The sequence below is a fragment of the Rhizophagus irregularis genome, chromosome 12, assembly GCF_026210795.1.
Source record: "Rhizophagus irregularis chromosome 12, complete sequence".
Lineage (NCBI taxonomy): Eukaryota > Fungi > Glomeromycota > Glomeromycetes > Glomerales > Glomeraceae > Rhizophagus > Rhizophagus irregularis.
In genome coordinates, this window is record NC_089440.1 from 3,733,840 (window position 1) to 3,756,100 (window position 22,261).

At 29.0% G+C, this 22,261-nt stretch overlaps 7 protein-coding genes across 10 annotated transcripts; 2 read left to right on the forward strand and 5 right to left on the reverse strand.

Moving 5' to 3' along the window:
• Positions 1-129: 129 nt before the first annotated feature.
• Positions 130-3,904, reverse strand: OCT59_004351 (uncharacterized protein; the record flags this gene model as incomplete). The annotated part of the gene is made up of 7 exons (XM_066148225.1): positions 130-302; positions 421-614; positions 691-949; positions 1,030-3,180; positions 3,261-3,431; positions 3,520-3,759; positions 3,899-3,904. 7 exons carry the CDS (start codon positions 3,902-3,904, stop codon positions 132-134), a joined length of 3,192 nt encoding a protein of 1,063 aa, XP_065996846.1. The 3' UTR covers positions 130-131.
• Positions 3,905-6,143: 2,239 nt separating this feature from the next.
• Positions 6,144-9,023, reverse strand: OCT59_004352 (uncharacterized protein; the record flags this gene model as incomplete). 4 transcript variants are annotated; one of them, XM_066148229.1, is made up of 8 exons in its annotated part: positions 6,144-6,349; positions 6,546-7,051; positions 7,141-7,335; positions 7,477-7,501; positions 7,605-7,817; positions 8,217-8,561; positions 8,628-8,723; positions 8,969-9,023. In XM_066148229.1, 8 exons carry the CDS (start codon positions 9,021-9,023, stop codon positions 6,144-6,146), a joined length of 1,641 nt encoding a protein of 546 aa, XP_065996850.1. The 4 variants fall into 4 exon arrangements, with proteins under 4 accessions (XP_065996850.1, XP_065996849.1, XP_065996847.1 ...); XM_066148228.1 differs by lacking the exon at positions 6,144-6,349 and having other exon boundaries at positions 6,505-7,051; XM_066148226.1 differs by lacking the exons at positions 6,144-6,349; positions 6,546-7,051 and having other exon boundaries at positions 7,137-7,335.
• Positions 9,024-10,683: 1,660 nt separating this feature from the next.
• OCT59_004353 (uncharacterized protein) lies at positions 10,684-11,687 on the reverse strand. The gene is made up of 3 exons (XM_025320483.2): positions 11,576-11,687; positions 11,223-11,490; positions 10,684-11,156 (listed from the first exon to the last, which is right to left on the reverse strand). The coding sequence occupies exons 1-3, from the start codon at positions 11,613-11,615 to the stop codon at positions 10,790-10,792; spliced, it is 675 nt and encodes a 224-aa protein (XP_025171190.1). The 5' UTR covers positions 11,616-11,687; the 3' UTR covers positions 10,684-10,789.
• A 297-nt stretch (positions 11,688-11,984) lies between these two features.
• OCT59_004354 (homoserine O- acetyltransferase) lies at positions 11,985-13,694 on the reverse strand (the record flags this gene model as incomplete). Its single annotated transcript, XM_025320484.2, has 6 exons — positions 11,985-12,071; positions 12,148-12,244; positions 12,322-12,656; positions 12,736-13,097; positions 13,161-13,292; positions 13,472-13,694. The coding sequence occupies 6 exons, from the start codon at positions 13,692-13,694 to the stop codon at positions 11,985-11,987; spliced, it is 1,236 nt and encodes a 411-aa protein (XP_025171191.1).
• Positions 13,695-13,944: 250 nt separating this feature from the next.
• Positions 13,945-15,225, forward strand: OCT59_004355 (uncharacterized protein). Its single transcript, XM_025332496.2, has one exon. It carries the CDS (start codon positions 14,111-14,113, stop codon positions 15,077-15,079), a length of 969 nt encoding a protein of 322 aa, XP_025171192.1. The 5' UTR covers positions 13,945-14,110; the 3' UTR covers positions 15,080-15,225.
• Positions 15,076-18,502, reverse strand: OCT59_004356 (uncharacterized protein). Its single transcript, XM_066148230.1, has 14 exons — positions 18,354-18,502; positions 18,153-18,293; positions 17,341-18,086; positions 17,205-17,254; positions 16,971-17,140; positions 16,738-16,894; positions 16,603-16,670; positions 16,385-16,535; positions 16,233-16,299; positions 16,066-16,161; positions 15,715-15,984; positions 15,562-15,630; positions 15,441-15,490; positions 15,076-15,372 (listed from the first exon to the last, which is right to left on the reverse strand). The coding sequence occupies exons 3-14, from the start codon at positions 17,753-17,755 to the stop codon at positions 15,217-15,219; spliced, it is 1,719 nt and encodes a 572-aa protein (XP_065996851.1). The 5' UTR covers positions 17,756-18,086; positions 18,153-18,293; positions 18,354-18,502; the 3' UTR covers positions 15,076-15,216.
• A 115-nt stretch (positions 18,503-18,617) lies between these two features.
• Positions 18,618-19,961, forward strand: OCT59_004357 (uncharacterized protein; the record flags this gene model as incomplete). The annotated part of the gene is made up of 3 exons (XM_025320486.2): positions 18,618-18,977; positions 19,044-19,400; positions 19,468-19,961. The coding sequence occupies 3 exons, from the start codon at positions 18,618-18,620 to the stop codon at positions 19,813-19,815; spliced, it is 1,065 nt and encodes a 354-aa protein (XP_025171196.1). The 3' UTR covers positions 19,816-19,961.
• Positions 19,962-22,261: the final 2,300 nt, after the last annotated feature.

Here is a 22,261-nt window from a genome sequence, read left to right on the forward strand (position 1 = left end):
ACGGCTTATAGTTCTTAGTATTATAAATAAATGTGTATAATGAATAAATAATTTCTTTAAATGAACCTGATTCTTTATGATTTGAAAGTATTATTATTATTATTATTATTATTATTTTTTTTTTTTTTTCTTCAATATGCATCAAATCCGCTTTTGTATTCAATGACACCATCAATAACCTTCGCGTCAACTTTATATTTGTCTTGTAATATTATGTTACGATTGTCGTTATTAGCTGCACCAAATGTGGTTAATACTAATCCGGATTGTTTTACGTTCGTTATTAGTGACGGTACTTTTACCTGATAAAATAATCAACACAAAATTTAATAATGCAATAATTTTATTATAAAAGTCAGAAAAAAAGAATCGTGTATTTGCAAAAAAAATTAAGCAAATACGTATAAGGTGTACACTTACTAATAATGTCGCGTCGAAAATTACCCCCAAAAGGTTATTGCTTTTTGCGAATTTAACCGCTTCTTTAATTGAAGTACAGCGTTTGTCTTTTTCAACGTCTTCGTACGTTCCGTTATCCTCACGCCCTTTACGTTTTTTACCACGAGTAATTTCTTCGTTTTCGAAGCCACAATAAGAATTAAAAAACACCGCATCTGTGAAGAAAAAATTTTCAAGATGTTAAATATTTGACTCGTATAAATAAATTCAAATGGAGTGTTGTTTGCTCACAATTTGGTTGTTTCCAATTCAAAGCGGTGCAAATTGCCGGGTTAAACGATGAAAACATGACTGAACGATTGTTTGATTTGTGATTTAATATTTCGGAGCCATCATTTGTTGTATGGCTTTGCGCATTATCGTAAACAGTTTGTAGAATAGTATCTACGTAACTGCTAATATCGGGTATATCGGAAAAACAAAATCGGGACATTTCGTATGCTGTCGGATATTTTATTTCAAGATTAACACCAATTGATGGAGGTATTGCCTATTAAGATTGGTTTTTAAATTCTATTAATTTCACGAAAAAAAAATAAAATAATAATTTTTTTTTTTATATTTTCAAACCTTGAGTACTTCTTCTAATGAAAGGTAAGATTTGTGAATTAACTTTTGTAATTCTGATAAATTAGCAATATTGTTAAAATCGGTATTTTCTTGTTGTTTTCCTAGGGACCTAAATTGTTTGAAAGTAACATCGGATACGCATAAATCGAATTCTTCTACGGGTAACATCCATTCTGAATATACGACAGCGACCATGTCTCTTGTCACTTGAACTACAATTTGAATATATTTTCCTGAAAGAGAAGAAGCCGTTATAAAAGACGGAATAATTCCATTTATTTCATTGAGACTTAATGGCTGCTGTTCAGAATTAGGAAGAGTAACAGGATTGGTAGATTTCCAATAAGTTTCTACTTGACCACCAATTTCAAGCTGAACGCCTTGGAACGGCTTAACAATTGCAAATTCAAATGCTAATTCACCGACGACTTTTAAATGTGTGTCAAACAAGGGAGATATAATTTTTCCTCCTGTACCACCGGTTACTAAATTATTTCTTCTTTCGTGATCATTTGTAATATCAAATACGTGAGGTAAGGCTACACCTCTACCAATAACTCTGGAACCGAAAGTAGGGAAAATATCAAATTCCAATGAAAAAGATCTAAGAGTATCTACTTGAAAAGAAAACGTCTCTCGATCATCACCTAATGGTAAAATTATGCTATGTGGAATTATACCCGTATCCGGCTTTGAAGACATGACGAGCTTCAAAGACGAAATTTCACTGTTACCATATAAATGTATAGGAGGTCTTGGCACTTTGGATGAAGGATGTCCAAGAGTAATTTGGATATGGTATTTTTTATCTAAATAACTATGTCCATAAATTCGAAAAGGTAATATTGGAGGCGGTAATTTTAGAGATGGTATATTATTAATATTGTTATCCAGATCTATATCGTTTTGTTCATCGATTTGCCCATTTTCAACTACCATCATTTGTTCATTCATAATCGACTCAGTAGTCTCTACAAATCCACCTGCCAATTGTAATAATTTATCGATACATTTTATGTGGCCTTCCCAGGCAGCATAATAAATTGGAGAATGTCTTGCATCATCAGTTATATTTACTTTGCATCCTGCCTGTGTTAAAACATTTACACATTCTATGTGGCCTTCACTAGCAGCATAAAAAATAGGGGTCCAGCCTTTATATTTATCAGGTGTATCCAAAGAAGTACAAGTACAATGATCTGTCAAAACTTTTAATAATTCATGATGACCCTGACGAGCGGTCAAGTGCAAAGGAGTTATACCTTCTGCATCAGGAATAATTTTTGCTCCTTTATCAAGTAATAATAAAGCAATATCTTTATGACCATATTGACATGCTAACGATAAAGGTATGTGATTATGGTCTCCTTCCTCAAGTGGTTCGATTTGAGCCCCATTTTCAAGTAAGATCTCGACACACTTGGTATGTCCAATCGTTACGGCATATATTAATGGGTTATAACCATCATGATCACAACTTTTACAATCTGCGCCCTTAGACAATAGATATGTAGCTGCCTCACTATGACCGTACATACAAACATAATGTAACGGTTTTCTACCATAAATATCAGTACAGTCTACCCTGACACCACGCTCAACGCAAAGTTTCATAAGAGGTAGTTTCCCCACAATAGCAGCTTCATGTAAACACGTTCGTTCACTAATATCATCCATATATTTAAAGTTAATTTTATTTGTATTAATCAAATATTCAATAGATTCGACTGAAGAACTCTTCTCTGAACATGCTCGCCAAAAGACACGTGAAATGATATCATGGTCCTCTTCGCCTTGGTGTTGCCGGATCCTTTCTAGTATTTCATGCACTGTTGTAGGAGTACCTATTGTGACAGCTTTGAAAAGTTCTATTTCAATATCATCCATAATATCAGGTTCCTCTAATTCCCCAACCGAATGTTTTCGATCCGGTGATGACGGTGGAGTAGCGGACAACTTGATGTTTTTATCTTGAAGATCCAACAAATTGTTTTCAACATTGTCCGAAAGATAAGCAATAATGTCTCTGTTAAAACATGGTTGGATCTCAACTTGTCGCGTAAGATAAAGTTCCTTGGTATTAGTTCTGGAACGTTTATCCCATTTTTTTAAAATTTTACGAAAACCTGTAGCATTGATCTCAATAAATTGCTAGAATTTTTATAGTAATAATATATTAGACTTTTACAATAAAAGTTTAGTTAAAAAAAAAAACAAATAACTCAAATTACCTGCAATTTACTTAAATCTTGTTGGAATTTCTGGAATGCTTCTGTTAATGTTACAAGAGACGCCGAACGAGCTAATCTTCGTTCATTACCAAGCAAAATTTTTTTCTTATCGTTCAAAGTGCGTAATCTGACCTTGAATTCAGCTTCTTTTTGAAGATAGAAGGTATTCACCTAAGTGAAAAATAATTTAAAAAAGAAAGATTTAGTTAAAATTGGATCAAACATTAAAGTAAAATTTTTTTTTTTTGAGAGAGCTCACTTTTTCAAGCTCCCTCTCAAGTTTGAAGAAAAAGGCAGTTTTTTGTTGTTGTTTAAAAATCTGAAAATCATCAGGTTGTGAGTGATCTCGTAAAGATCCAAATGTAACAGGGGTTGGAGGTAACGATCGTTCGTTATGTTGCGCATTTTGAAGACTATTGATAATCTTTTTTAAAGCTTTATAATTAATATAATGAGCGGCCCATTCTGTAGTTTGTTGATTAAGGATCTGTTTTCCGAACTATTATTTTGATCAGAAAATAAAATCATAAGATAAAACAAAGAAGTTAAATTATAGTTGTAAAGTCCAAAGATAAGTAAGGTAAATAAAAATTATTTCGACAACAAATAAGCAAATAAAGGTTCAAAAAGAATTTTACCTTCATGATAATATAACGCGTAAAGTCACTTGTAAATTCTTGAATAAAAAGATATAAGATACAAGTGAATGAAAACTATGAAAGGAAGACCGGCAACACAAGCATTAATGGTCTTAGTACTTGGCTGAATAAAAAAATATGGTTAAAGATATCGAACCAAAGGAACTTTAGTACTAAGGACAAAGTGTAAAAAATTGAAAAACTTCAGGTATTTAAATATTAAATCAAATAAATTTGATCTTTTAACATATATCCAAAAAAAGATGAGATATCTTATTTTTTTTTTCTATTTCTGCTAGTAAAAAAATTGTTTGTAATATTTTAAGGCTTCTCCTAAATTTTTATGGAACCGTCATTTATTAATGTATAACAAGATCATATATTGTCATAAAAGGAATGATCTGCGCAATATGAATGATTGTCGCACATAAAATTAAATTAATGTAGGATAAAATACAAAAGTACAAGCATAGATGCCAATTACTTTATCACGATGTATGTTTGATCACTTTTTGATATTTTAAGTTTAGACATGATAACCAAATAAAGACAAATGTATTAATGTAACAATCTTCGAATGTCTGATGACCACACACAAAAAATTGACGTGTAATCTATCATTATTTACGACTTCAGGATAGTGTAAGAATTCCTATTGGACAAATTTTTTTTAAAAAAATTCATTTTTGATATGCTTGTTTGTTATCTTGTTTATCATGGTCTAATGCTTAGTTTGGTATATGCGAAAGTACTTAAAATGGAAATCTAAACCCGGCTCCAAAAGCAACAATGTGAACTAAAAATAGGTAGGAGAGAATTTTTAATCAAATTCTTTAATTTATTTTTCAAAAATTAAAAATTAACCATGTCAAGAATAATTAATGTATTTAGGAAATTAAAATAAAAAAACAAACATTAACTTACTTTTTTTTTTAGGTCATACATTAAAATACAATAAAAAAAAAAAAAAAAAAAAAAAGATTTACTAATATACGAAATATTAGGAAAATGACACGATATTTAAATGCGTGAATTAATTGGCCAGAAAAAAAAAATGAAAAAATGATTACGGTTTATCTTTAAAAGATAAACAAAGATAACGAATGAATAGATAATCAATATAAGACTAAAATCGTAGGTTTCATATGGTATATTATTAGAATATCAACACGTTTTTGATCGTATGGTAAGTAACAATTATTATTAAGTTTTGAATAATAATGAAAATCCTTATGAACAAAAGCATAATATTGTAGAGGTACACTAATTAAAACAAACAATTCCGGCATGAACATTTTTCATAATAAACTAGATCCGGGTATTCTCCCTCAATTTAATTTAAGGTTAACAAATTAAATAATTAAATATTAATAGTAACATATGATGTTAAAGTAAAATAAAAAATTAAGTTTCATGTTTGTTAATTTGTTTTTTTAATTGGGTAAATTTTATAAATATTACTTAGTGATTAGGTAAATCTCACATATATGAATAAAAACTAAGTTAACAAATAGCCATTGTTATAAATTGTAAATGATATAATTTACGAAAACAATTGGCTAATTAAAAATTAATTACCGTATCTGTAATGAATCCCTTTAACATTGATATGCATTTTGGGGGTCAAATTAAAAATATTTTAAATGGTTATCAATTCAGATCTCGGAGTTAAAATATTATTAATAATATTTTGTTCAGATCAATTAAATTATTGAGTTTAATATCTCAGTTTTAAACAAAATGAAATCTGTGTAATTCTAACATAAAGACTGTCAATAGTTTAAAAGTTGATCCATATTTATATTCCATGTTTGTAGCATATTCCCGAATTTATTCGGAAATTTTTTAGATTTTGCCATTCTACACTAAAAGAACATTCGTTTCCATTTTTTTTTTTTAAAACAATTTCGTAAACTTTGCAATTTTGTCGCCTGATCACCTAATAGAGACTAGTACTTTTTGGCCAAAATTAACCGTTCGACTGTTCGAAAATCCAAACACTGAATTTTTTATACTTGTATGTAAAGTATCAAAATATAAAATTATTTTTTATTTTTTTATTAAAATTTAAAGAAAATTTTTATTCATAACCCCGTTAAATTCACAGGTTGATCACATGACACGTCATTATTTTTATTTATTATATATAATTATATATTACAATATATCGAAATTATTAGCAAGCTACAATATAATTATTGAAATTAGTAAGCATAGTAAATATAAGTTATTAGTTACTGTTAAATTATTGAGCTACTTTACATGTTCTAACATTATGACCCATATCACCACATCGTCTACAACCATAACCTCTTTTACTAGCACCTTTATTACCCGAAACACCATCTATAGTCCTTTGATTTTCTTTATTTTTACCCTTTTTACTAACTTCAACTGATGATTTCAAACGTTTACTAGATGGTCTACCTTTTCCTATATGCTCAAGTGGTTCTAAAATTTCGTCAGTTGAATAAATTACATCATCGGAACTAAATAATATTTTATCATCATCATTTACACTAATTATTTCTTTTTTTCTCCCTATTTTCTATCGCCTGTAATCTCCTTTTAGATTGATTACTCTCTTTTGTCTTTATTAATTCATCTTAGTATTCTGTAAGCATCTTTTTAAAGTGCATTTGATCACCAACTTCTACTGCTAAATTAATAGTAGTTTTTGCTAAACTAATCATAGAAGAAAACTCATTCTTCTTTTTTACCTGTTTTTGTAAACCACTTTCTTTTATTTGCTGATAAATGGAAGGTTGTTCTGTATTAAAATCAATCTTATTAAATGAATCATTATTAGATACCTCTGCTGTATAATCCTCCCCAAGTGTAATAATAAGTGATTGATTAATATTATCATTGTCAGATTGTAAATTTTCTTTAAACCACCTTCTAGGAACCATTGATATATGAAATTTAGCATCATTTGTTTCCATCATAAGCTTAAAGTAATGTCTACATATAATGCCACTATTAATAAGAAGTAAACATGTACATATATGCCATCTATTTGTCATCAGTAAAATATAATGATCCGAAAAACTTGATGTTGATAATAAACAGCTTATTTTCCAGATTTGAAAAATTTCATCACCATTAAGTTGTTTGATTATCTCTTGCATATAAATCTTCTTGTCTTCATATCTATCTTCAACAAGAATTGGAATTGAGTCAGTTGATTCTATGTTTTCCCCTTGTTGCTCATTAATTTGAATACTATAAAGTCTTGTTACTGCTTATCTAACAACACTTCTAATTGTTGAACAATTCTTGCTCTATATGATACAGACTCAACCATTTGTTTCTTGAACTCTTCAAATAAATTAGAAGATAACCAATATGAGATTAGTGTGCTGATATTCTTAAAAATAACAGCAACCATATAAGGTTGATTATAATGTGGTTTGGCATATTTATATGTGATAAATCTATAGAAAAAAATTATTATATAGTTAATCAATGCAAATTCTAATTATTTTTTGATCCTATTCCTAATCACTAATCTAAACCCTAATCCGATCCTAATACCTGACCCTAATTCTAATCCTAACTCTAATTCTAACCCTAACCTTAACCCTAACCCTAATTCTAATCCTAATACCTGATTCTAATTATTAATCTTAATTCTAATTCTAACATACCTATCATTTAGATTTTCTTTCTCCAATTTTTTCATAAATTATAGATAAATTCATACTTGATTCAATAGCTTTATGCAAAATTCCATTTAATGATTCTATTCTTTGAGTTGATTGAATATCTCCTGTAAATAAACGTAATGTAAAACAATAAGCCCAAGATTTTTTGCTTTTATATAGTATATTATGCAAATAAGATTCTGTTTGACTGTACTTTGATACTAAATTTTGCCATCTTTTCTCAAATATTTCAACAGTTATTGAATTTTGTGCTTTATAAAAATCATTAACAAAGTTAAGATAATCCCTTCCAAGTACTGCCTTAAGTCTTTTAGGTAGATTTTGTGCTATGTGAAAGATGCAATGAATGTGAAATGTGTTTGGTAGTTCTTGTTTTATTGCCTTTAACATAACAGGATCTGCATCAGTTATGATAACATGAGGTATAATAGAAGTTTTTTTTAAATATTGAATTAACTATACATAACTACATTCTGTTTCATCTTGCACAAAAGCTTGTGCTAATAAACGTATTTTGTTATTGCAGTCTACAATAATAAATAAAGTAAGTGGCTACTTATATCAATTGGTTAAAGCTGTGTTATTATGTAAAATCACATCATTGTACTTTGAAAATAATAATTGTTGTTTAGAATTCATCCAAAAAATACCAGTTAAACGTAAAGTGATTGGATCTATTCGTGAAATAACAAGCATTAATAGATCTTCTTGCTGTTGAGCTAATAAATTCTCTAATAATCTTGCAGAATCATTATATGTATCAGCTTTATCTCTTTTAACCTTTTGTATATAATTAGAGAGATTCTGAGATAACATGAATTGGTTTTGATATTTTGGTTTAAGCAAGGCTCTTATAGTTGGAAAATCACAAACTTCACATTCAACATAATAATTTATATCCTGCTTTATATCATCTGAGAGTGATCTAAATTCTGTTGAAAATAATTCTGTATCAGCTAAAAGTTGATGATTATGATTATTAACAAATTTTGTAACTTTTATATAAGAATGAGAGATTGAATGTAATAAGTTTATGATCCAAGGGCATTCAGTTTTCTTACTTCCTTTATTTCGCTTGTTGATACGATTATTTTCTTTTAGTCCAGAGCCAGAAAATTCACAATCAAAACACCTATGCCGCAAATTACTATTAGAATCTTTTTTACTTCATTTTTTTTTTACAGTAAAGTCACAGAATCTTCCATATTCTGTACAAAAGTGAATAGCTATATTAAAGTTCAGAAAATAGGTTCCTTCAGTAATTATAGAATACGAGCATAACCTAGAAAAATTGGGTCTGCAGTTTATATATTCAAAACACCTAATAAAGATACTATAGAATACAAACAACCATATTAATGTAAAGAACTGGTTCAGAAACTCAAATAAAATAGATACAAACCTGTTTCAGTTGATAATGTAATATTTTCATTAGCGTTATCATTATCTTGTTCCATATGAATTAAATACTGAGTATAAGAAGTAGAGTTGTCATTAGTTTGTTTTATAAGAGATGAATCTTAAGGCATAAAAGTAGAATTTTTGGTAATAAATTCCATAAATATGTTTGTGGGATATCAACCAAAGTTTCGTTTCAGTAAGAGAATTATTTATTTTAATCAGACTATTTGATAAGCTAATTTTATTACGTAATCATATAATAATTACATAAGTTACACAATTACATAAATCCGTGATGATATAATACCTGTTACATGTATATTTTCCCTTATTTAAATTTATTTAAATAATATATTTTTTAAAAAATTAATGGATCATTCAGATCCATCCGTTTTCCATCCAGATCCATCTGCCATCTGATTTGAAACTCTAACAGATGATCTGAAAAGTTTCGAATCAGAATATCAGATGAATCTGCTGGATTGATAGATTGATCTCATCCAGATTATAACTCTATTTATAAATATTTATAAATCTTTTAACATTTTAATAAAAATAGAATTTTAAGGAAATAAATCAATAACTTTATTCTTCATAACAAGTATTATTAAATTACTGGTCAGATTTTTTTTTCAAAAAAATAAAAAGTTGTAAGCATTTGAAATTTGATAATTTTTATATAATTGGCCTAAATTTAAACAAAAAAGTTACAGGAATGTATTTTATTTTGCAATTCAGATTGATATTATTTACTGAGTACCATTCTAAGGCTTTCTCTTAATATTTAAATTCTGCTGTTTTTACACTTTTTTTTCAAAATCATGGGTTTTCATTAGCTATTTACTACTCATCAAGTATAGACTTCCAGCACCATATAAGAAACTTAAAATAATTATACAATTTAATATATTTTAAGTTAAAGAATTCAGATATAATTTTTGTTATTAAATAAATTAAGTTATTTACTATAAAAGATAATTTCAAAACTTTAGATTTTAGCAAAATATAGCTTTACTATAAACTGCTTTCTCTTTTTCCTAAATTATTCTTTTCTAAATTAAAGTAAATTTAAAAAAAGTTTTTGTGATTATTTTATCAACTAGTAGTTCAATTTAAACAATCTTTTTTTAATTATAGTTTTTAACAAATTGAATTACTAGATAAACAAGGCTGTTATTCGTACTCCCCTGTAATAAACCATGTGATTGATAATCTAACAAACATATTAAATTTTACTGCGCTATTCATCAAGCTAATTTCATTCAAGCTATTTGATATAAATATCCTTTTAATTTAATCTAAGCTTCTCAACATTATTTCTTTAAAGATGCTTCCACCACATCCTGCTGAATATAGAAGTGCTGATAACTTTTCAATTATTTGCAAAATCTCAAGTCTACGAACTCGTAAGGATCGAGGTGGTACTTACAATAACTCTTTGGGTCTTACTGAAGAAACATGCCAAAGATATAAAAAGCACGAGATTAATTGACTGTCCTCTTGAATTGTATCATTTATATGCTACTAGACATAATGATCTATGGCACTTAGAAATTCACAATGTAAATCATATAACTTTTCAGAAAACGTATCAGGATTGAGAAATTTGTTTACCGAATGGCGCTGTAAAATTTAATAAGTTTAACGTGACGCACCTAAAGCATCAATTCCAAATTCTAATATTTAGAGTCATATAAACAAAGCAACGGAAAAAAATATTACGTAAGAATTTTCAGCCTTTATTTTTTATATTTCCCCCATTTTGATTATCTTTTCTATTCCTAGCCTTCACTTCATGGATAGGCTTTAAAATATATAATTACTACATGTTAAATAATATATTTTCTTCATAAAACTTTCGTTTATATAACAAAAATTCAAATTCAATTCCATTTTCAGTTTGACGTCCTTTTAGAACTTGTTCACCAACGACTTCTTCTAATTCTTCATGAGAAGCCAAACTAAATATTTGTTCATCTATTTCAGGAAAAAATGTATCGCATTCAAAATATTTATATACTCTCGTTAATAAAATATATGTACAATATGGTAAATTAATTGCTTCTTTATATATTTGTGCTCCTCCTATTACAAATATTCTTGAAATTTTTGATGAGATTTCAGAGGAAGCATTTGAAAGATTTGATATTGCATCATCTAAAGACGGATAAATAATATGATTTACATCTCTATTGATCAAAAAATAAGTTAACATTGTGTTTTTACAATATTTAATAATGAATGAACGAACTTACTTTGACTCCTTAAGACTTTTAGATATTACAATATTTAATCGATCTTTAAGAGGTTGATATTTTGGTGGAATAGAGTCCCATGTTTTACGTCCCATAATAACTGCATTTTGAATATTACTTTCTTTCAATTCAGGTGTAATTGTAGTAAGAGCACTATTTAAAGGTAACACTCGCTTAGTCGTTCTTTCAAAATATTTCATATCAGTTTTAAGAAGTTGTTTCCATGGTAATTCATTGTTGATACCAATTCCCCAATTTTCTGTGGCAGCTAAAATATTGTTTAAAAGAGCAAAGTTCAATTTTTTTAAGGCAAAGATTTTGAAAAATTTAAGAAAGACATAAATTGAATTTACCAGCTATAATTGCAAAATTCGGTGCCCTGAAAAAAGTCATAAATATAAGGTCTGATGTGGATGCAGGGTTCTTTATATATATTCTAATTCTTTTAGACGAAGTGTATTGAGTGAGTAATATCTAATATGTGACAGATTAAGCCAATTATATTGTTTGGAGATCATCAGATTGACATAACGAATATTCACATGATTAAGTGACAACCGAATTAATTATTCGTTATACACAGTCTTCTAAAATGAACCGAGTCATGCACGCGAAGTTTTTTATTATTTAATGTATATAATGTAAATAATGTTATGTATTGCGAATTTATATTAAGAGTCTAGTGAGATTCATATGCGTTTTCATTTATAGTATTTAAATAAAGTACTTCATAGAAAAGTTTGTGGCTGATATTATCCGTTATCATGCATTTCCGTTTTGCTGACCAACATCAATAGCATTAGCTAATACTAATGCCGAGTATAAATCTTCAATCAAATCATTTGCATCCTATACGAAAAAAGAATATTATATCGATAGTATCTAAGAATCATTGTCATTTTATATAATCAAATACAACTCTTACTTCAATGCCAACGCAAAGACGAATTAAATCTTCAGGAAATCCTCTTTCTTGCCGTACTGCAGCAGGAATGCTAGCATGAGACATCCTACATGGCATACTATTTTATAATAATTAAAATCCATTTGGAATGAGTTGCAAATATACAAATCATATACTAATTACTATTCTTCTTACCTTATCAAAGAATTAACACATCCAAAACTGACACTAATTGCCCATATTTTCGTTGACTCAACAACTCGTTCGCTAACTTCTACATCTCCTGTCACGAAACTTAATACAGCACCTGGTCCACGGGACATAGTGTGGTGTAATTCATATTGTGGATGTGATTTTAATCCCGGATACATAACTTTGAAACCATGATATTCAAGGAATTCTGCAATTTGCATAGCATTTGCTTGCTGTTTTTCCATGCGAACCCCAAGTGTCTTTATACCACGAAGAAGCAGCCACGAATCAAACGGGGGAAGACCAGATCCTGTTGCATTAATGGTGAAATAGATTCTCTAGATATAAAATGAAAAAATGAATTGAGCTATCAAATCATCAACTTACGTTTTCTCGAATTTTAGTTATATAAATTACCTCTGCAACAACTTCATCTTTAACTCCAATAACACCAGCCATTAAATCATGATGTCCACTAAGATATTTCGTTCCAGAATGAATTACAATATCAGCTCCAAATTCCAAAGGTCTTTGGAGATAAGGAGACATCATTGTATTATCAACCACTACCAAAGCATTTGGGCATCTCTCATGCACGACAGCTGCAATGGTAGGAATGTCCGATATTTTAAATAATGGGTTCGTTGGTGATTCCAATAAAATGAGTCTAGTCTTAGTCGGATGCAAGTATGGCATAAGTGAGTCCACGGAAGTTGTATCGACATGATGTGTTTTAATATCGCAACTTTTATTGAGAAACGCTAGGAGACGATTGGTACCTTAAAAAAGTACAAATTTAAGTATAATATATATATATTGTTATTTAATTATAGAAAATTTACCTCCATACAAATCATCTCCCGCAATGATTTCCTCGCCTGCTTTAACTAAACGAGCGATCACATCTAATGCACTCATTCCACTGGTAACCACAAAAGCACGGTTGGCAGACATAATTTTTGCAATATGATTTTCTATCAAATAATAAATGTATTTGTTCGAGTAATTTATTACAGAATTCCGGAAACTTGGACAGTATGGACCCAGCTACAGCATAGCGCAATAAATGTTTTCACTGCACTACACTTATGGATGAATTGGTGCTTATTGTAAATATCAAGTAAGAGTTTAAGCGTAGTTGCCAAGCACTCACCTAAATGTGAACGAGTTGGATTACCGCTTCGGCTATAATCGTACTCTCCCATTTGGGTTGCTGAAGATTGTTTGAAGGTAGCTGACTGATAAATAGGCACAGAAGCAGCATTATAAGGATCTTTTATTCCATCTGAATTGTCTATAAAAACTAGCTCTGTTGCAAGCTTATATCTAAGACGATTTGAAGTTTGAGAAGTTGGTGTAAGTGGTCCGGAATTCATTATATATTTCTAAATTATATAAAGCAGAATAATTCTATTTGATAATGTCCTTTGATCTCGTTTAAATTTGTAAAAAAATTGATGTTCACCAATCAATTAAATTTTAAATCGCATCATAGATTGGTGAGTGACGCAAGGAATTGCCGATCACTGTGGCTGGGAAATTTTAACTTCTTTAATGTAAATTTGTAAAATTTCATTGTTAGCAAGTGTAAGAACAACAGAATTCCATGAGTTTCTGACGCTTTGTTGCACCTTATCTTCAATTTACTATCTTTGCTTCTAAAGTTCGTATTTTAGTAAAAATTAAAATAAATTAAACCAACCGAAAAAAACAGACACGTAAACGTCATCGATCGGTTCGAAGATGGACAAATTATAATTGATCGGCAGATAACGGTTGCAAACATCTTCCCATGTTTCCTCAACTTGTAACAAAACAAACAAGAAATTCTCTTGTTAAATTTTTATTTTCATGTCATAATGTTAATAAAAAATTCTCTCTACCGATATCAACTTCTACTGTTGGTAACCAAGGATGTAATTCAACAAATTTTTCTCCTCCACCTCCAAAAAAATCAAATAAAGCTACTAAACAAGTGTCAAAGAGTAGGAAAATATCCGAAGATATAACAGCAAAACGAGAAACTAAAGAGAAAAAGATTCGTGTTGTTGAAACTCCCAGATTAGCTTCTGAAGCATCTTTTAAATTTGATGATAAAAAAAGATTTAAAAATGAATTAAAATTAAAAAGATTTGAATATGGTAGTTTAGCACAACCGCCAAATGATAATAATAACAGAATTAGGAATCAGCAATTTAGGGAAGAATTAGAATTAAGCCAAAGAAAAAAAGAATGGTATATTAAAATAAGACAAGAAAGAAAAGCAAAATTAGATAAAATTAATGAAACCATTAAAATTTTATCCTTATCTTCTAATCCAAAAGAATTTTGCAGTGTTAAATATAGTGAAATGAAAAGAGAAAATGCTCTCGAAAATTATCGTAAGCGAGAATTAGGAAAATGTAGAGAAAGAAGAATAAATTTATTAAATTTATACTATAATTCTTCAGATTTTGTTACTTTAAATAACTTAGACACAAAGATTGCTGATATGTATGATGAAGTAAGACAACCTTTTACGACAACTCTTGAAGATATGCAAATCGATTATCTAGAAGGTGGTGGCATTGTTGATGATTTAGAACTTAAAAGAAGATTGGATAGAATTAAAGATATTTTGAGTGATACGTCTCAAGGTGGAAATCAAAAGCTTGGTCTAAATAAAATTGAAGAATTGCATAAAAGAAAAGAATCAGAAACGAAATCTTTACATTCGAATATAGAATTGGAACCAAAACTTGCACAATCATTAGATTCTTGAAGCTTGTCTATATTTGATTTTATTAATTAATAATGCCATAATTAATTTTTTCTATAATACAATACTTCTCATTACAAATTAAAGATTACGTAATAAAAATCTATATATAAATACATTTTATATAATAAAATTAATTTTTACACAGCAATTAAGGATAATCCAAGAGACTGCGCATACGGAACCAAAGTATTACGCGCAACAAAGTAGAATAACATTCCAAAAGCAATTGAAATTGGTAATGCGGGAAGCGCTTTTTTATAAATTGCAAGAAGAAATATAGTTGTGTTAAGGCCCTAATAAAAAAATTAATTAGTAATTTATTCTCTGTAAAGTTTAGATAAAATGAAAAATAATATTTTACCGTTAGAACGGCAACAATACAAGCTACAGTTGTTATCCAATCAAATAAAGCTGCATTGACAACAAGTTATTCGTTATTTTAACTTTAAATTAATATTTAAATAGAATTTATTATTACATACCAGCTTGAGCTACAAGAACGCTATAAAATACGAAATCACCTAATCCTAGTTTCAATCCACTTCTTTCGTCTAATTTATATTAAAATTCTTTTTAATAATTACTCATAAATAAATAAGATAACGAGATTCAAAAATATTAATGGCGAATCGAACCTTCTTCGTCATCGTATGAAACGTTATTTGGTGGTTGTGATTGTGGTTGAAGGGACGAAGATTGTCTTCTTGGAATTTGTGAATTCTCATCGGTACCATCACAATTAATACCGCCCTCATCACTCACACCGCCCTCACCACGATTATATCTTATATTTTCAGACAGTGGAATTTCTTCCCCACTAGTTGCTTGAAATGATGATACTGACGAGAGTGATTTTCGAAATTTGTTTGAAAGACCTGGCGATGCCATGAGCCACACAGCATTTACTATTTATAGCGAAATAAATGAATTAAAAATTTATAAACAAGTGTTTTAAAAAAATAAGGTTATAATTGATAATTATTTACCGGAATATAATAATGCTGGAATTTCCCTCTTGTCATTGCGCGAACTTTCAACCAAAATACGTAAAGGACCAAAAGGACAAAGCACAGCAATCAAATCTTTTAATGCAAGACATTAGAATAAATCACTTATTAAATATTATATTCTCATTTATAGTCAATTTACATACCCCAAATAGCCAATAATGCCAATAAAATCCACGTAGTCCAGGACGATAAATTTGTTAGAGAAAATGCCTAAAAAACTCACGGAGGACGGAGGAAAAAAAGATGTATATTATGCTGCATTGAAACTAAAATATAAGTAGATTGATTAACACACCATCAAACTTGACATAATAGTCAAATAAGTTTGTTGTAATAACAGAGGCCCTTTCCAAAAAACAGAAATAAGTCCTACTGCAGCAAAATTCCACAATGCAAAACTAAGTGTGACATAGTCCATCGGAATTTGAAAAACTTGTAAAATTGCCCTGAAAATATAAAATTGAAATTAAATACCAATTTGATTTAATTAACTTGCTTAAAAACTATATTTACATCATTAACAAATATCCCATGAATCCAAGAAGCAAAAGCACCACTACCATAAAGAAGCCTATAAGAATCTATATAATGCATTTTAATTAATATTAATCAAATAATATTAAAATAATATTAAATTATTACACTAACCTTAATGAACCCATATTTAAATAAACATACAATTATTATTGTAACAACAATGATGTTTCCTATTATAACTGCTGCTGTTAAGAAAGAATTAAAAATTTGTGCAGATTCAGATGCATCTTCCGAAGTATCAATAATTTGTTGAGTTGGATGTTGTGGTCTACAATTTAATATTAGAATAATAGTTTAGTTTTTATAGGTACTGTAATACAAAACCGATATTAAATCAAACTCACCGAAAATTTGGAGCAAGAATTGATATTTTGACCCAAAGTACAGATAGTAAAATACACAATACTACAGGCTTAATAATTTTATAAATTTGTTGCATATAGAATTTAAACTCATCGACTTGATCATCATCAAATTGATTTGTAGATAAAGGTCTCTGGTTCGTGAATGATGGCTAACAAAAGGAGATTTTAATATACACCAATAAAAGAAAATAGGATTATTCATTAATCACTTACTTCGGTTGCAGTCGAAGGGAAAATTGGGTTTCCTCTTTCATTTGTTTTTCCTTTTATTATATCAAAAAAAAAAGAAAAAAAAATTAAATAGGTATCGAATAAAGAAATGAATAAATAAAACTTGTCCATAACCTACTTTTATTGATAATTTGTGCAACATTTCCACGTCCGTGAACTTTACTATTAGGTTTTCTAACTATAGCAATTTCTTCCTCCCCTCCTTCCTCATTAATTTGGCCGGCGCGCGTAGCTTTTGAACATGTCGCGGAATGTCCCTTAGTCCAATCTTCGCTCTGACATTTTGATGAACAATAACGAGGTCCCGACTGACCACAAGCTTTACATAAGTATTGAGCGGGTTCGCCACAATTCGAACAAGCACGTATAATAATGTCCGAAAGCTCTAGTGTAGAAGTATTTATGTTTCCTAGAGTTGCAGTTGGACTTTCTTCGATAGTTGTATTTGTAGGATCTACAGTAGTTCTGTTGGTCGATGTCTCGATAACATTATTATTAGTATCTTGCGAACCTGAAAGAGGATTATTAGACATTCGGCACACCTTTTTACAATTTAAACTATAAATTTTGGATATTTATTTGTAATAATAATTCACGAAATAACTAGCGTTTGAATATAATTTACACAAACTTTTTTAGTATCTGTGAAACATTGAATTAATTTATAGACATAAAAGGGTATTAACCATATTCTTAAATAATAAATAGTAATTAATAGTCTGAAAATTTACTCCATTCAAATTCTTCAGAATTCCAATCTTTTTCATCCAGCAAATCAGGGGAATCTTTCCAAACATAAGTAATAGCTTCTATAGGTGTCCCTTCATTTTCAATATATACCTTTATTTTTTTCCTTTCGTATTGCTATTGAAGAAAGGCAAATTAAATATTTGTAATCGCATAAAAAACCATAATAATTATATCACTTACGTGACTCTCGAAGTTGTCTAATCTTCTTATGTCTTGTGATGACAAGCCTCTAATTAACACACCTCTTGTTTCATCTTTTAAATCATCTCCTTTTAAAATTGCGGGATAATCTGTTCCAATTACTTTGCGTCGTTTATATCCCTTTATAAAAGAAATTAAGCAAATGATGATTGTTTAATTTAAATTTTATTATTATAATACCTTTAATGTCGCAGGAATTTGTTCTACATTAATTGGTGGTTCTGTATTTTTTCGACCATCATTTAAAACTTGTTTCAATATTTGTGGAAAAACAAGTGTTCCATAAAAGAAACAAGTAAAATTATTATCCATTAGTAAAAACTTTTTTTTTTTTACAATGATTACAAATGACATTTTATACAAAATTGCAATTTGATCTACATAGATAATCTATATATAATGGGTCTTTTTTATTCAAAATTTCAGTATTTACATTTTTGAGAAATGGTAGATTCAGACATAGTAAAGAATATTCAAACGCTTATTTTACGACCTGATACTTTTACAACCGATAATGTAGAAGCCGTGGTAACGCAAATAATGCAACAAAAAGCCACTTCTGCCCAAATAGCTGCATTTTTAGTGGCATTAAAATTGCATCAAAAAGATTTTGATCCTGAGGTCGTAGCTACTTTTTCAAACGTAATGTTAAAATTTGCTTTAAGACTAGATTTGTCTATGTATGAAGGTTTACAAGATTCTCTTATTGATATCGTTGGTACTGGGGGTGATAATATGAATACCTTTAATGTTTCTACTGCCGCATCAATAGTCGTCGCTGGTGCAGGTTGTAAAGTTGCCAAGGTATTTAGTAAGTTTTTCTGCTCTGTGTAAAAAAATTTTTCTCTAATTAAAGTTTTTTTTATAAAGTATGGTAATAGAGCAGCTAGTTCGCGGAGTGGCTCGGCAGATATTTTAGAAAACGTTGGATGTGTAATTGCCAATGTTACACCGAAACAAGCTCCTCATATAATTAATTCAACAAATTTTTGTTTTTTATTTGCTCAAAATTTTCATCCCGCCTTAAAACATCTTGCTTCTACACGTCGTGAAATAGGAGTGCCTTCTATATTAAACCTAATAGGTCCACTTACTAATCCTGCTGAACCAAAACGTGTTGTTATTGGTGTACATTCAGAAAATCTTGGTATGTTAGTTGCTAAAACTTTAAAAATAAAAGGTATTACAGAAGCTATGGTTGTTAATGGTGATATTGGTTTAGATGAGGTAAATAAATTATTTTTTAAAAAATTAATAAATATCTGATTTAACTTACTAAATTTTACTTATATAGATAAGTCCTGAGGGCGAAACAACTGTTTGGCATGTTACTCAATCACAATCTGATATTAGAAAATACAAAATTTCACCTGCTAGTTTTGGCCTTCCATCTCATCCAATAAGTGATGTCAAAGGTGGTACGCCTAAAGAAAATGCTGAGCTTTTGATGGAAATACTTTCAGATAAATATAAAGGTCCAATTTTAGATTTTGTACTTTTAAATGCTTCTGCTGCATTAGTTGTTCATGGTAAAGCAAAAAATTTTAAAGAGGGGGTTGAAATATCTCGTGAAAGTATAACCAGTGGAAGGGCTAAGAAAGCACTAGAAAATTTTAAAGAAGCTACTTTAATGGAATCTTAAATTTGCAAAATTTTTTATAGTTTAAAATTAATATATCTGTACACAAATATCATTTATCTTATGTTAACCTATTTAAATTACCCACCATAAAAAATTGTTATCACGTAACTTTTGGCCGGAATTATAGCATTAAACTTCCGCTTAGTAAAATAGAAAATGACAATTATTTATTATATGGGTTACATGATAATAATAATGCTAAATAGTTGAAAAAAGTAAATTATTAATTCAACTATCTTTGATTTTAAACCAGTTTAGTCCAGTATGTATAAATATATGTGCAAAGAAATATAAAATTATATGCAGAAATTATTGAGTAATATTAAATTAATATTAAACGATTTGTTTCTATAGAATTTTAGTTATATTAGAATTGCTTTAATGTTAACAATACAATTATTTTTATCTGTAATACTTTAAAATAAACCACAATTTATATTTTTAAAAACTCTCTTTAATTGTAAGTTTCTATTAGTATTCAGTTATTTTTTTAACTTTTTTAAAATTTTTTAAATAAATTTTACATATTACTTTTCTTATTAAATAATATTATATATACTGAATCATCTGTAAATTTTTTTTTTTTTTTTGGCTGCAGCACATTTGGATACTTTATTAGAACAGAAACTATATAAAAGATTACAACAACTACAACAACTAAACTAATTTATTAAGCATCAAACCACCTGTTAATTTGTGGTAGAATAACTATGTATGCACTATCAGTTGGAATTCCAGGCTAGAGGAATAAGTTCACCTTAAAAATGTCCTTACTTAGAGGAGAGTGTCAAGTATTTTTTCTACATTTTAAACTTTATAGTTAAAATATTATCCCAAGTTTTAAGAAAATTAAGGATTTCAAGCTAAGTCTATTTGAAGAGGATATCATAAATAACAATTTTTCAGATATTATCCTTAAGCATAGGCTTGTATCCAGTCATAATTGTTGAAATGTTCTTTTTTATTTCATATTGGCTTTTTGTCATTTTTTTTAGATTTATTACTACCTTTATAAGGTTGCTTGCCGAAACCTAGGGGTTTAGGCAAGATGGCGTTTCGCCAAAAAGCGAAATTCTGCCGAAACTATATTAAAGTTATATTAAAAAACTGGCGAAACTTTGGAGAAAGGCGAAACTGCCGAAACTTATTATAAATGCAGAAACTGCCGAAACTCTGCTGAAACTATAATAAATCTATAGTAAAATTTTGACGAAACTAATCGTAGGATTTTGAAGAAGTTTAGACAAGCAACCTTATACCTTTATTATTATCCTTTAAGATGGTATTCTTTAGTCATTTATGTCTAATAGAAGTTGGAGAGTTTGGCAAACTGTCAACTAACTATCATCTATCTTTTATAAAATAATTTTAATATAATTGATTATACAGTTCTTTTCTTTTGAAGTAAATTGTATGACTTTTACATTTAGAAGTTTTGTTTGTATTTCATTCTGTAATTAGTGTATAGTGGTATCTATAATTTTTATATTTGTCAAAAAAGAACTAAAAGACATTAGCTTTTTATTAGTTATATTTGTTGATGCTGATTTTTTTCTCATAAACACTTCTAGTTATTCTTTCTTGCCAGTTTCATACAAGTCAGTAAATTTTAATATAACAAATACAAAGTTTATATATTTGTCAATATCTGTTATTCCAGAATCCTGCTTACTTATAATAAAGATTAAAGCTCTGCATGAGCTGGTTTGATCCAAACTACAGTTTGGTTCAGCTCAGCTTGAAAAAAAAAATTCTGGCCTAAACCAGAATAAGCTGAACCATAAAAATTTTAGCTCGAAGCTAAAGTGAGCCAAGAGCTATTTAAAATCAAAATGTGGTTTGAGCCAAGCCAGACTTAAGGTTGCTGGAGAAACTAGGGGTTTTGGCAAGTTGGCAAAATGCTGAAATAGCGAAACTTTGCTGAAACTATATGAAAGTCTTATTAAAAAGTTGGCGAAACTCTGAAGAAAGACGAAACCTGACGAAACTTATTATAAATGCTGAAACTGCTGAAACTTTGCCGAAACTATAATAAAACTATAGTAAAATCTTAGAGAAACTAATTGTAGAATTTTGGAGAGGTTTAGGCAGGCAACCTTAACTGCCAGACTCAAGCTTTATCTTCAAAAAAACGTTTCACAACATTTTTTTATTAAAGCATTGAAATAAATGTTGCGAAACATTTTTTTCTAATATAATATTATGAAAAAAATGTTTTTGCAACGTTTTTTTATTAAAGAATTACACAGGTCGAAAAGTGAAAAATCAGGCATCAATTAGTCACCAATCGGTCACCAATCAGATACCTGATTGGTGACTGATTGGTGACTAATTGGCATTTTCGCTAAATACCATCACCAATTAGGCAGTTTGCTAACTTTTGATCTAGTGATCAGAAAAGGATAAAATATAGCTTATTGGAATCATCTCAACAAGACGAATCTAA

Coding starts and splice junctions, on each gene's coding strand:
- OCT59_004353 (XM_025320483.2), bottom strand. CDS start 11,615: ATGACTTTTTTCAGGGCACCGAATTTTGCAATTATAGCTG. Junction 11,491..11,575: donor GAATTTTGCAATTATAGCTG/GTAAATTCAATT, acceptor ACAATATTTTAG/CTGCCACAGAAAATTGGGGA. Junction 11,157..11,222: donor AAAAGTCTTAAGGAGTCAAA/GTAAGTTCGTTC, acceptor TTTGATCAATAG/AGATGTAAATCATATTATTT.
- OCT59_004355 (XM_025332496.2), top strand. CDS start 14,111: ATGTTTCCTCAACTTGTAACAAAACAAACAAGAAATTCTCTTGTTAAA.
- OCT59_004356 (XM_066148230.1), bottom strand. CDS start 17,755: ATGTCTAATAATCCTCTTTCAGGTTCGCAAGATACTAATAATAATGTT. Junction 16,162..16,232: donor GGCATTATTGGCTATTTGGG/GTATGTAAATTG, acceptor TTGCATTAAAAG/ATTTGATTGCTGTGCTTTGT. Junction 15,491..15,561: donor CGTTCTTGTAGCTCAAGCTG/GTATGTAATAAT, acceptor TTGTCAATGCAG/CTTTATTTGATTGGATAACA.